This window comes from Pseudorasbora parva, chromosome 16 (genome assembly GCF_024679245.1).
Source record: "Pseudorasbora parva isolate DD20220531a chromosome 16, ASM2467924v1, whole genome shotgun sequence".
Classification (NCBI taxonomy): domain Eukaryota; kingdom Metazoa; phylum Chordata; class Actinopteri; order Cypriniformes; family Gobionidae; genus Pseudorasbora; species Pseudorasbora parva.
This window is the reverse complement of record NC_090187.1, coordinates 11,708,194-11,722,682: the sequence shown is the minus strand read 5'-3', so window position 1 is coordinate 11,722,682 and position 14,489 is coordinate 11,708,194. Positions and strand designations below refer to the sequence as shown.

Here is a 14,489-nt window from a genome sequence, read left to right as displayed (position 1 = left end):
AGCATTTGCAACTTGTTCAAAGAAATGAGAAACTGCTATTTTGATTTGCACAAGTGACACAATAATGTGAGAATTGAACAGGTAGTTTTGAGAATTTCAATTCTGATCTGAGAAATGTATTAAAGCAACTGAGAAAAACTGTAAATGTATTAAATGTTCCAAGGGATCATATGGTATTCATAGTATTATGTTCTTGACAAATTTTGAGACTATTGTGCATGTGATTACAATGAAATGACCATTAGACTGAGAATCAAACAATTAGTTTAGCTCAACAAGACCTATTCACTTGGAAATTGTGCTGGCTACCTGTATTTAATCATATGCAAAAGGGGTCTGAGACATTGAGACATGTACTAAGACATTTAGCCTACAATTTGATGAAATGAATGAGAAACGCTATTCTGTTGTGTACAATTGCCAATTGGTTTGGAGATTAGTCCATGTTGTTTTGATGTAATTTCTGATTCAAGAAATGAGCCAAACAAATGGAGAAAAACTGTAAACTATAAAAATCCCATTTCTCATTATGAAATGTGTATTAAACTATAACCCTTTAAAATCCCATTTCTTTCTAAACGGGTGTTTATATTATACACTCGTCAAATTTACCGTAAATCTAAATAAATAGCCTACATCTATTTTTCTAGAAGATGTGCTGGACCTCAGAGGCTGGACCCACAATGCACGCGACGCGACGCTTGAACAAGTTCTTTGATTGGTCGACTGGATGCGACGTCATATTCTATTCGTAAGCTTGAAAACGCGACGCGTAGTTTGCAGCTAGAGGGGGTGTCATCATCACACACGCGCAGATCAAGTTTCCACGGACAGCGTCTCTCACGCAGGCAGGCCCGCAGTAACGACAATGGCGACAGGGAAAATCACACACCTCTCCCGTTTCCTCTAAATATCATTGCTTAAAATGCGCTGTTCGAGGTGTGACGGTGAAAACATGCGTAACAATATCTTGTAAGTTGGCTAATATTAGTCTTTGCGCGTCACGGCAGCTTTAATAATAACGGATTGAAGATGGCGGAGTTTTCTCCGGTGCTGCCTCCGTTTCGGGATGATGGAGGAGGCGGACGGTACGGACAGCCGCTGTTCCCCAGATCCCTGTCCGGTTCGGAGTCGGACAGTGAATTATCGCAGAGCTTGGCCCGCACAAAGACGCGCTCGTACGGCAGCACCGCGAGCGTCACGGCGCCGTTAGGAGAAACATACATAGAGCACCGGGTAACGGACGGGGACACACTGCAGGGTATAGCGCTCAAATATGGTGTTACGGTGAGTTTCACATCAAAAAAAGTATCACACATTTACAAGAAACTATTTTCTAGCCATCTCCATACCTACTCAGCGTTGTTATGCATCGTTTTTGGAGCATCGTATAGGCGCAACATTGAGTGTCCCAAAAACTAGTGAGCTGCCTATCTAGTCAACATTTTTGGGACAATAATTTTGGGGCCCATGTCGTTATGCATATTTCAAAACCTAGAGCTCTCTTACTTGAGTTCGGTTATTACTGTACATAACAATAGGTTTTTTTTCTCTCTCTCAGAGATGATAGGCGCAACGGGGCACCTGAAAGTTTAGCCTCTAGCTAAAACAAGAAATAAAATAAAAGTAAGGTCCATTTGAAATAAATAATAATAATCTTGGGATATATTTATTTTCATTATGGCTACATAACGTTACTTTTTAATGTAACGTTACTCAGAACCTTCAAAAAAAAGTAGTAACATTTAAACAACGTTAGATAAATATTCCATGAACTATGTAGAAACGTTTTCGTGCTGACGTTTTCTTAAAAAATGTTAAAGACCAGATAACTTTAGAACGAATATTGTAATAACATTTCTTGAAAAGCATTTGTTCATAATTTTGAGACAACCTTGCCAACACGTTTCCTTTTAGCTTGCATGTTGTTGCATAGACATAGTAAAAACCTCAAAAAAGTCTCAACCTAGTAAGCTCCAAACTTAAAGGGATAGATACTTTTTAGGTGAAAATTCTGTCATCATTTACTCACCCTCAAGTTGTTCCAAACATGTATGACTTTTTTCTTCTGCTGAGCACAAACGATGTTGGTAACCAGTATCAGTAACCAGATAACAGTTGATGGGCCCCATTGACTTCTGAAAATAAATTGTATAAAAGTCAATGGGGCCCATCAACTGTTTGGTTGCCCATATTCTTCTAAATATCTTCTTTTGTGATCAGCAGACGAAATAAATGAATACGGGACTGGAATAACTTGAGGGTGATTCAATAATGACAGCATTTTTGGGTGAACTATCCCGTTTTACAGTAGGCTATGTTTGGTTAAAAAAAGGCTGTTATTATGCCTACAGTATTTACAAACAATTATCATAATTGTAAATAATTAACTGTTCACTCCTATCATACCCACAATTGCTGTAATATGCTGTGTGTTCAAAACTAAGTGAGCAGTCTAGGCAGAATGTTTTTAATATCATTGGCTTCTTCTGCATGATAAATGCTCTTGCCCCAAAAACGCTGTGAATCAGAATCCAGACAGCATTTCAGGACTGTCTAGGTTGGCTCAAAACCTATTAAGTTCTCTAAGCACATAGAACATTCAAGACAATAGAAGTTTGAGATAAGAGAAACTGATCTAGATCATAAATCAAAGTCCAGCAGCCATTACTGAGTGTGTTGAGAGAGATTTGGCGATCAAGTAGATGTGTACACTGATTGAGTGAAAGTGGGAATCGCCTAAGGAAATCAAGCAAATCTCTAAGCAAATATTAACTTGTGTAACTTAATTATACAAGATGCATGCTGGTAATGTGGGACAAGCAAACACTTAAGTGGATAAGTTTATGTTCAGGACTCTTTCTTGAAAATATAAGTTAACATTTTCATATTCTTGATTTCCACAGATGGAGCAAATTAAACGAGTCAATAAACTATTCAGTAATGACTGTATATTCCTGCGAAACACACTCAATATTCCTGTTAAGTCAGAAAAACGCTCCCTCTTTAACGGACTGTCTCTGGAGTCACCTGACAGCGAGGGAAACGCACTGCAGGAGTCGCCGTTTGTGAGTCCGGACCTGGACATCCCATCCCCGCCACCAGAACCAGCCGCCCCGGAGCCCAACACCCGACCCGTGCAGGCGGAGGAGCTGTCTGCTAAAGACTACTTACACCGACTGGACTTACAGATCAAACAGTCCAAACAAGCCGCCCGCAAACTGAAAGAGGATGGTGGGAGGTAAATGAACATTTGACCTGCATGAGCGTCTCTCTCTGCTTTAATAATCCTACTGATCTATGAGTTAATTAATGATGAACAGAAGCTCTGTTCCAGACCCTAGAAAGTTGCCTGTTGACCTTATGAGGCAGCATCCTAACTGAAAATTAACACTCTATGGCCCTGACACTAGGGGTGTCGAAATTAATAATTTCTTCGATGCAGACGAGGATGATTCCGTATCGGTACAGTTAAGACCATAATCGATTATAATGTTACTTATGTGACGTATAATGTTATTTGTCACAAACGTGCTTTGTCGCGGTAGCATACAATGGCAGAAGGAGGCGAGATGCGAGTGAGAGTCATTAAAAATGCTCCAACTGCTTTAAAAGTCCCGTTCTACGCATATTTTCGAAGCTTTGATTATGTTTACAGTGTGCAATATAACATGAGTTCATGTTTTGCGTGTAAAAAATCTCTATCTGTAGAGCGCTGTTTTCTCTTTCCTAATAATGGTCTGATGATTTCCTTGTTCTATGAAGTCCCTTCTTCAGAAACACGTAACGAGTTCTGATTGGGCCAGCGCTTCCCGTGTTGTGATTGGACAGCGGCTTAGCGCACTTTGCCCGGAAAGGTCCCACCTCTTACCATAACGGGGAGATGCAAGCGTTGAATGCGCGCTCTCTCCACGTGGGAGCGCAACAAGACCACGCCCCCTATTTTGTGGGCGGAGGGTTAGTCAACAAACGGTTCTAGTGACGTCATTCATGAAGGAAGTGCAGGGGTGTAGTCCAAACCAGCCGTTCGCTGTAGGCTTTGAAAGGAAACTTCTGTTAAATAAAATATCTCGCTTGGCATTGAACTTTGAGCTTTATAATTTTACAGGTATTCATTATTCTCTAACAGCAAGATTTCACACTAACTAAAGTTTGATAGATGGAATCACGTAGAACGGGACCTTTAAAAGCTGACATCCGGACACATTTTGGCTTTAATAAACAACCTAGTAAGCATGACCTGTGGCCTGTTGCACAAAGCTGGTTTCAGTTGTTACCCTGGTAAGTTCGAGTTTAGTTTGAGCAAACTGTTTTTTCGGGCTCAGGAAGTTGGATTGGTTAGTGTTAGGGTTAGTTTATCAGTGTTCATCACCATGGCAACTTACACTTCACGGCTAACCTGCTCTGGAGCAGGTTTTATTTTGTGTTAGAGACAGCAAACTGGACAATTCCATTGTATCTTTCATTCCAAATTAAAGCAGTTTATAATGAGAGAACTTTATAAATAAAATGTTGCATCTTTTGGTGCTAATTACTTATTATATTTATATTATATGAATTATAATCACTTTGAATTAATATATGTTCATATAAACATATTGATTGACAAGTAGTCAAATAGTAATATAAATATAATACATGCATTCATAATTATTTTAAACAATGTGCATTCACTTGAGCTCTTTGTGAACTTATAATTATTTGGCTTATTTCTTTGATTCACATCATGCATTGTTATAGTCAGATATTCTTTCAGCTGCCTTCTCAAACTTTCGCTGCAGCAGCAGTGTTTATCCCTGCCTTGTAAATGCATTTAATTTCATAATAATTTTCAAAACAATCTCTCAATCTTCAGAAGAGAAGTGACTCAAACGTACACTGGGATTGGCTGTTTGCAGCACGTGTCACACTTTCAGGTGCACGCGCTTGAGAGTTGATTGCAAACCCTGAATTAAACCTGAGTTGACAGAAAGTTTATACTGAGCTTTGAGAAACGGTTGAACTTGATCTAAGCCAGGTTAGATTTATCTGGATTTGTCATCGCTAAACCTAGTCTTAAACTTGTTCAGCTAGCTTTATGAAATAGGCCTTTGGAGAACACACGCGCTGTGTGTAAATCAAACCTATGATTTATCAAAATGATTTAATTTACACTAAAACTCTGTAAACGTAATTTCCCCCCCCTCACGCATTACTTGAGCTTCCAATACAGGCATTATCTCTCCCGGTGCCCATCTCGTCCTGCCTCTCCCACTATTAATGCACTATACATATAAGAATAAACCATCTAAAATGCTTTGAACAATCATACTACTAAATCTAAATGTGATCTGGTGATTGAAATGATGTTTGCGCTTTCACTAAGGAGTGCTGCTTTAAATGTTGTTTGTTTGCGCTTTGACTTTGAGGAGCACCATTCCGTCACCGTGTGCATTTCAGAGAATCAATGCAATCCCTCAGTTTTAATCGCAAGAAAGCTCGTCAAAATGACCACTTACAAGCTGTAAATGTTTAGCTCATCCAAGAATTTTAATTCTGCGTGTACTCACTTTTCATACTCGTATTGTTTCTGTGTCACGCTAGCATCTGAACGTCCGTGTTTCCTATAGTATGTGCATCGTAAATCTGTTCATTATAAGCCATCGTTCATGTCTCTTGAGAAGACTTGGATTTAGATTAGACACTCGCTTATTTATTTTTATGATGCCTTTGACTTTTTGGGGATTTTTAAAGTTTTGTTTGATGCATTTAAGAAGCATGTTTTCTTTAAGCAGGTAAAATTGAAAGTTCAGTTCATATAACTGACCGACAAAATTGTTTACATGAGGATGCAGTGAACTGTCAATGCATCATGATATCGAATTAAACCGAATCGATGACATGATATTCGTAATTGAACCGAACCAGGAGACCAGTGTAGGTTCACACCCCTACCTGACACCAGGTATTAAGACGTTTTGTCCGCTTTCAACCACTTGATTTCTCATCCTGTCCTGATTTCTTCGAGGAGAGGGTCTATGTGCGGGTAAAAGTATTGGCAAATTTAGATCTAATGGAATAAGCTCACACAATTTACATATGAACGTGAATGGAGACGACGGTAAAACACAGCCGCAGCCTTTGTTTCTGCTCAGACAGTCACAAGGCTGAACTGCGTGTTATAAATCAGAAATGGTGAGAGGACATGGTTTTTGGTAAAACATTTTTGTCTTCAACCCAAATTTAGGTCTTCAGCCGACAAAATTTAAATCCTGTCTGGCTTGCGCGCTTGCCATAATGTTTACCAGTTAGGTCAGTTGGCGGAGAATAGGCCATTTTTGTCGCTGTTTGATCCAAGCGTGGTGCACACGTCCTGAAAAGTGAAGCCAAAGCGCCCTGATCGCCCCGGGGTGGTTGTTCCCAGTATAAAACCTATGCTACAAAAACGGGGTGGGACGTTCTGATTGACAGCTTCTTTGAGCAAAGTAGTTACTGAGGCACCAACAAACTTTGTTTGGGAGGAGATTGGAGCTTTAATTTCTACATTTCCATAACTGGTTATTTCACACTGACATAATGAGTTATTCTGCAGTAAACAGAATTGTGGGCGCAGGAGTGTGGGTATCACGGTTCTACTTCCTGCTCTCTACTGCAGCAGATGCAGGTCCCAAATCAGCGCAAGATGTCAGTGCCATATTTGGACATTGGCGGCTTCCCTTTTCTACAGTGGAAGAGAGGGAAGGGGCTTCATACATGTTTTTTTTTTACAGTCAATGGTTCGAACACATTCGACCACATGAGCATTTACACTATGAAAGCAATCCAGTGGAATGTGTTTTCAACTACCTCTGGAAGTGGTTGAAAGTGGACAAAAACTCAAAATTGTTAGACCTACTGATCTGTATTTATATATGACCTCATTTACACCTTTATTTCACATCATCCACTTGTGATCTGATTGACCAAAATGCATCCTAATTCCAGGTATAAATGGCCTATGTGCCATTATGTCCATCAATTAATTTATTACTGGTTGGTCTTTTTATGTTCTTATGTTGGCTATATTAATTATGAAAATTGAAAAGATGTGCAATATGTCAGAGGACAGAAGATTCTAAATTATTTTGAAGTGAATTTCGTTTTTTAAAATTGTATCTTAGTTTTAATCAATGCTCCGGAGTGATCACTTGCATTAAACATGTCTCATAAATAAACCAAAACTCAGCAGGCTACAGACCTGACAAATATATGTATAGAAAGCTTGAAATGTCCACTTTTAAATTAAATAATTTGACACGAGAAGAAATAGTCAAGTAATGCGCACTATTCACTAGTGGCAACAATATGCGTCTGTCTGTGCATTCATTCTTGTCAAAGGCGATGACGTCCGTGGCACATCCGTTTATAACCCAATCAATGTCAAAATGCAGCCCACAAAGATGATGACGACAGGACACAAGTATGTCATAAAATTCTTTAGTGTGCTCAAATAATTGCAATGTGAAACCAAACCAAAACTAGACAAATTTATCAAAACATGAACTTTGGTTCAGACCTTGGTGCAGACTTTCAGGTGTTAAAACACCCTTAGAAGCATTATACTTTTTAAAAGAGGCACACTTTTTTTCCCTGTTTTTGTTACTGGTCATCAGAGCACCTTTTTGGTCAGCAGCAGTAAGCTGCTCACTGGAGCAGAGGATGGCTGAAAATATTTGCTGACCACCAGAAGAAATCTGTCCATCAGTTCCATCAATCTGACACGGTGCAGTTTTTTATTTTAGCTGAATCAGTTAGCCAAGACTTGTGTCTGCATCTTTTAGTAGATAAGGCAGCAGTTGTAGCTTTTCCCTTTGAGGCAATGCAAATTGTTTGTCATATATGAAACAAAAAGAATATATGAAATATATACAGTGGGTATGGAAAGTATTCAGACCCCCTTAAATGTTTCACTCTGTTATATTGCAGCCATTTGCTTGAATTATTTAAGTTATTTTTTTTCTCATTAATGTACACACAGCACCTCATATTGACAGAAAAACACAGAATTGTTTACATTTTTGGTAGATTTATTAAAAAGAAAAACTGAAATATCACATGGTCCTAAGTATTCAGACCCTTTGCTCAGTATTTAGTAGAAGTACCCTTTTTATCCATAATACAGCAATACAGGGTATTGTACAAGTTTTTCACACCTGGATTTGGGGATCCTCTGCCATTCCTATTTGCAGATCCTCTCCAGTTCTGTCAGGTTGAATGGTAAATGTTGGTGGACATCTATTTTCAGGTCTCTCCAGAGATGCTCAATTGGGTTTAAGTCAGGGCTCTGGCTGGGTCATTCAAGAGCACTCACAGAGTTTTTGTGAAGCCACTCCTTTGTTATTTTAGCTGTGTGCTTAGGGTCATTGTCTTGTTGGAAGGTGAACCTTCTGCCCAGTCTTGGGCACACTGGAGAAGGTTTTTGTCTAGGATATCCCTGTACTTGGCTGCATTCATCTTTCTCTTGATTGCAATTAGTCATCCTGTCCCTGCAGCTGAAAAACACCCCCACAGCATGATGCTGCCACCACCATGCTTTACTGTTGCGACTGCATTGGACGGGTGATATTTTTCTCCACTCATACTGCTCAGAATTAAGGCCAAAAAGGTATATCTTGGTCTCATCAGACCAAAGAATCTTATTTCTCACCATCTTAGAAGTCCTTCAGGTGGTTTTTAACAAACTTTTATTTGTCTTGCACTGAGGAGAGGCTTCCTTCATGGCACTCTGCCATAAAGCCCCGTCTGGTGAAGGGCTGCAGCGATGGTTCAACTAATACAAATTTTTCTGACTGCATCTCTGGAGCTCATCTGCAGTGATATTTGTTTATTTACCTCTCTCACCAAGGCTTTTCTCCCCCAATAGCTATGTTTGGCCAGACGGTCAGCTCTAGGAAGCCTTCTGGTTGTCCAAAACATCTTCCATTTAAGGATTATAGAGGCCACTGTGCTCTTAGGAACCTTAAGTGCAGCAGAATTTTTTTTGCAACCTTGGCCAGATCTGTGCCTTGCCACAACTCTGCCTCTGAGCTCTTCAGGCAGTTCCTTTGTCCTCATGATTCTCATTTGCTCAGGCATGCACTGTGAGCTGTAAGGTCTTATATAGACAGGTGTGTGGCTTTCCTAATCAAGTCCAATCAGTATAATCAAACACAGCTGAACTCAAATGAAGGTGTAGAATCATTGCAAGCATGATCAGAAGAAATCGACAGCACCTGAGTTAAATATGAGTGTCACAGCAAATGGTCTGAATACTTAGGACCATGTGATATTTCAGTTTTTCTTTTTTAATAAATCGGCAAAATTTTCTGTTTTCAAAAGTTTTTCTGTCAATATGGGTTGGTGTATACATTTAATGAGGAAAAATTAACATAAATGATTTTAGCAAATGGCTGCAATATAACAAAGTGAAAATTTCAAGGGGGTCTGAATACTTTCCATCCCCCTGTATATAAATATATACTCTGGTTCTCAGAGTAGAACCAGTTAAGTCAGTCCTGAAAAAAATACAGAATTATGTCTGACATGTCTACATGCCTGAACTTGTTCACATGTTTATTCACCCAAGAAGTTCTGCAATTTGACACGTCTCTGCTCTCTGCTGCAATTTAGCAGTAAATTGCAGGTTGTAACCTGTTCCGAGCGTTTAACTCTGCGTGAAGTTCAATCATCCAGAAGGCTCAAAATAATTCTCATAATTTACTCACCTTCATGTCATTGCAAATCTGTATGACTATATACACTGATCAGGCATTACATTATGACCAATCCTAATATTCCTAATAAGTGTTTGTCTCCCTTTTGCTGCCAAAACAGCCATGACCTGTTGGGCATGGGTTCCACTAGATACACGCACCTATCCACGTGCTGTAAAAGAAAATGTGATTCATCAGTCCAGGCCACCTTCTTCCATTGCTCCATTGTCCAGTTCTTAAAAGAACTTACTTTGCTCACCATAGCTCAGTTTAAATGAGTGCCTGTAGCTGCGAGCTGAGCTCTGAGTGTGATCTCCATCCCCCATGCGCAGGTTCAAAACATGTGGAAATGGCTCCCTCTGCTGGCTGTAGTCTTTAGCCTTTGGCCAAACATTTCTCCTATGATGCAAATATCGTCAATTTGCGTCATAGGAGAAATTTTCCAGAAATAAAATGCATAAATCTCTTGTCTCAGGGGGATATGAGGGGGGAAAAGCACAATCATTTGGATATACTTAAGGGGTTTCTAATGATACAAAGCCATATGCTATTCGCTGAAGTAAACCTTTAACTTGAGCAATCTGAGCTACAGTAGCTTGTCTTGTTTGATCGGAACACAGGCCAGCCTTCACTCCCTACGTGCATCAGTGAGCCTTGACCACCCATGACCCTGTCGCTGGTTCACCATTGTTCCTTCCTTGGAACACTTTTGATAGATACTGACCACTGCAGACCAGGAACACCTCACAAGAGCTGCAGTTTTGGAAAAGTCGTCTAGCCCAGTCATGTAGCATCATTATTTAGCCCTTGTTAAACTCGCTCAAATCCTTACGCTTGCCCACTTTTCCTGCTTCTAACACATCAACTTTTAGGACAAAATGTTCACTTGCTGCCAAAAATATCCCACCTACTAACAGGTGCCGCAATGAAGAGATAATCAGTGTTATTCACTTCACATAATAGTATTCCTGATCAGTGTACTACTTAATAACATGAACATATGTTTTGATGTGACCTTATAGCTTGATGACTAAAGCATGTCAAGGGCCAAAAATTATACAAAAGCACCATGCAAGTAGTCCATACTAGTCATGAGCTTTATTCCAAGTCTTTTGAACCCTTGCAATAGCTTTTCAAGAGGACTGTCTGGAATTTTAGGATTCAAACCAATGGATATTTGATTCCACTTGAGGTTCCTTGTGTAGCTTAAACATTCAGGGCTGCATTTCACGAAAGCATTCTAAACCTAAGCTGATCGTAGAGACCATTGGTGGACAATTTTTGGGAAAGACAGCTCTGGCCAGTTGACTTGGTGTTCAGTGCTTCTAAATCTGCCATATAGCACACAGGCAGCAGTTGTGTTTGCCATCAATGATGTCAAAATACATAAGGGGTGGTAAATGATGCATTTTGTTTATTGGGAGTACTATTCCTTTAATTAATTTCCTGTATAATATATTCTCTCAAATGTTTGATAACCGATACATAAAAATATTGAATTGAAAAGTGATTCATGAAAAACTTCCCTCTATAAGAGATGTGAGTACAATGGCATTTTTGCATTTAGCAGCAGACGCTTTTATCCAATGTGTACACAATGCCTGGTTTACGTTTACAATGGCGGAAAACTGCTCAATTAATCATGAATCTCTGGAAAGGAAGTAACAAACCCCCAGTACACATGCGCTCAACCATGTCCTCTACATGCAACGATCAAACACAAGTGACCTTTTGATCAGATCAATGCTGCGAGCCTGCGACTGAGTCATGGAAATGATCAATGGCTAGCCTAGCGCTGATCCTCCTGGAAATATTTATTGAATAGCAAAAATGCTGGTTAAAACAAATTTCCTGTTAAAATTGTCTGTCTGGGGAACACAGGAAGTCAAACAGGGCCAGATCAGAGTCTGATGCAGTTGTTTCCTCTACGTCTCATTGAACTTCTGGAGGAAGGAATTACTGAATCTGTGAGGGTGCCTTAAAGGGATAGTACACCCAAAATAACATTTTTGTCATCATTTACTCACCCTCATGTCTTTCCAAATCTGTATGACCTGCTTTCTGTAGTGTAACGTAGAAGATATTTTGAAAAATGTTGGTACCTAAATAATTTTGGCTACCAACGGCTATGGCGGAATCTGCTGTGCCAGCCGGTCGAGGATGTGATGCCATCAATAAGTGAAAGCAACGTGTGTTACTATGGTAATCCAGGTCGAATGTTCAATGAAAATGTCATCCCTTCCATCCCAAAAACACAAACACAGTTCTCATGAAGAACTTGCTAGCACGAGCATGAATATATTACACTTATGAGAAGATTAGGGGGTTATTGGTATATCGCTCACTAAAAGAGGAACCAAAGGAAACAAACATATATTAGGAGTTTATTATCATACTTTTCGAACACTGAGCTAATGGTTGAAACAGACAGTGGTTAACAGGATGTGGAAATGAATGGTTCTTTATCGCTGAAGTGAACAACGTTATGATTGCAAATGGACAAACAAGCAAACATGATACATGTACGATCATATTCAAGCAAAAGCCAGCATGAATTAGTTCTGTGAAAAAAACAATGTTACTTGCTTATCGAGAAGAAATGAAGCTCCCTCGGCTTCCGATTGCAGGCCTTCCCGTTCCTTGAGTTCTCTGCAGCGCTAGAAAGCTGATACTTCTTGCCTGATCGTAAGCCTTCTTTTGTTCCATAGAGATTTTCCACGTTTTTTATCTGCCATCTCTCTCTTTCTGTCGTTGCTCAGCTAATGTCCGTCCTGTGTCGTGTCTTTTGAATAATGACGAGCATTGAGCGCGTTCTTCTTTCCGTCATTAGTAGACACGCCCCTTACTGCTGATTGGCTACAAGTTTGTTTTAGTACTCGGCCCAAAACACTTAAATAAAGCAGTTTGGAAATAACCCCACCTTTAAAATGTGTGGACAAAAAAATATGGATGTATATGGAATATGGAAGTTTTCCATATAATTTAATTGTCCATACAATCCGTATTGGGTAAGTTACTCTAAAAAAGTAGTTAATTACTATTACTTTCTCTAAAAGTATTGAATTTCTTATTACAAACTACTTTCTAAATCCCATATCAACTTTAACCCGTTGAACAATAGAAGGATAGACATGAAACTGCTCTTTTAATTCTTTCAGATAAATAATCTAAAATGTGATAAATTATTTTGAACTGACCAAAGGATTTAAAGGAATAATGATACATTAAAAACATACATTTTAAGACATTACATTTTGATTTTATATAGAATTGTTCTATAGTCTATACAGTATTCAATGCAATAAATAAGAAGTCTTATTAAATTACAGAAAAAAGTAATCCCTTACTTTTTTCAAGCTAAAAGTATTTACAGTGTGTGTGTGTGTGTGTGTGTGTGTGTGTGTGTGTATGTATATATATATATATAATATTATGTATACACTTTAAAAAATTATTTAGAAAAAAAGTTACCTGGTTGCCTTAATTTTGAGTTCATTGAAATTAAAAATTTTAGTTAATACAATGAACATTTTTTGAGATTCGACAACCTTTATTAAAAGATTATTAAAAGATTTTGTAAGCATATTGGGTAATTATGTGTGTTATTTGATGACGCAGTGAAACATGCCAAATTGTGCTATTTTTATGATTTATCACATTTTTTATGTGGTTCAGATACAAAAATATTTTGTTTCTATTTATTAAACTAATTTCCTTCATTGTATCAACTCAAATTTTTAATTTCAATAAACTCAAAATTTTAAGGCAACCAGGTTACTTACTTTTTTTAAGTTAAACCAACAAAAACCACCACAATTTTTTTACAGTGTATATGTATGTTACAGCTGTTTTATTTTAAAGATTGTTTGTCTGTGTTTATTTTCAGAGAGGAAGACGACCCAACTAACTCAACATCATCATATCAGGAGATCTGAAGGATTCTCCTTCATCTGTTTACCTGCAGCGCTGACAATGACCCATCTTCTTCCTCTTTCCATCCCCCTTTGCCTACTTTTTTTTACTCTACCGTTACCCACACTGCAACACAGGACCACAGATCCCTCATTGCCTTCTCCAGCAGTATTAAAGTGATTTTATTTCTGATTTTTATCATCATTGTTCCATCTCGCATAACAGTAAAGATGCTACAGCCGAATTTGTCTTCTTTAGGAAGAGCAATAGCCGTCCACATGTAGAACACAAATTTATGATAACCACAGTCTGTGCTCAATATGAAACTGTCTCCAGTCTAGTTTATCTAACGTATCACAGATAAAAGTATACCGGACTCTCTCTGAGTGTGTGTGGCTGCCTGCTGATTTTAATTTAAATTTTTTTTGTTATTTGTTTTGTTTGCCTATAAAAGCTTTATCTGTGGGGTTGAAAGGGATACATAAATAATGTTGTTTTGGTGTGAATGTTGTGTTTTTGTGTGTTGGGGTTTAATAAAAATGTTTTACTGTGCTGTTTGATTTGGGTTATGCAGAATAAATGCTTCTGTAAACTGTTCCATAAGAGCTTTGTTTCATAGATTATAGACCTGCAACAAAGTGTTGGGTTATTATAGGATGGATGATGGATCTCACCCTTCAGCATCACCACAGAAGCCTCAGCAGGGTTCCTACGCAGTTTGGAAAAGTTGAAAAGTTTTGTTTAGTGAAGAAATAAGGCTCAAGAAACTGTTGTTTACAGTGATTGTATAATAGTTAAGGGGCGTTGTTAGGCATGATACAGAGCGGAGCGCCTAAAACCCTGTTAGCTGTTATAAATTCACTGTAA

The 14,489-nt window shown here is 38.6% G+C and overlaps 1 protein-coding gene across 1 annotated transcript; it reads left to right on the top strand.

Annotated features, from left to right (window-relative positions):
- The first annotated feature begins 799 nt into the window (after window positions 1-799).
- Window positions 800-14,219, top strand: lysmd2 (LysM, putative peptidoglycan-binding, domain containing 2). The gene is made up of 3 exons (XM_067419284.1): window positions 800-1,287; window positions 2,907-3,241; window positions 13,597-14,219. The coding sequence occupies exons 1-3, from the start codon at window positions 1,033-1,035 to the stop codon at window positions 13,643-13,645; spliced, it is 639 nt and encodes a 212-aa protein (XP_067275385.1). The 5' UTR covers window positions 800-1,032; the 3' UTR covers window positions 13,646-14,219.
- The last annotated feature ends 270 nt before the right edge of the window (window positions 14,220-14,489 follow it).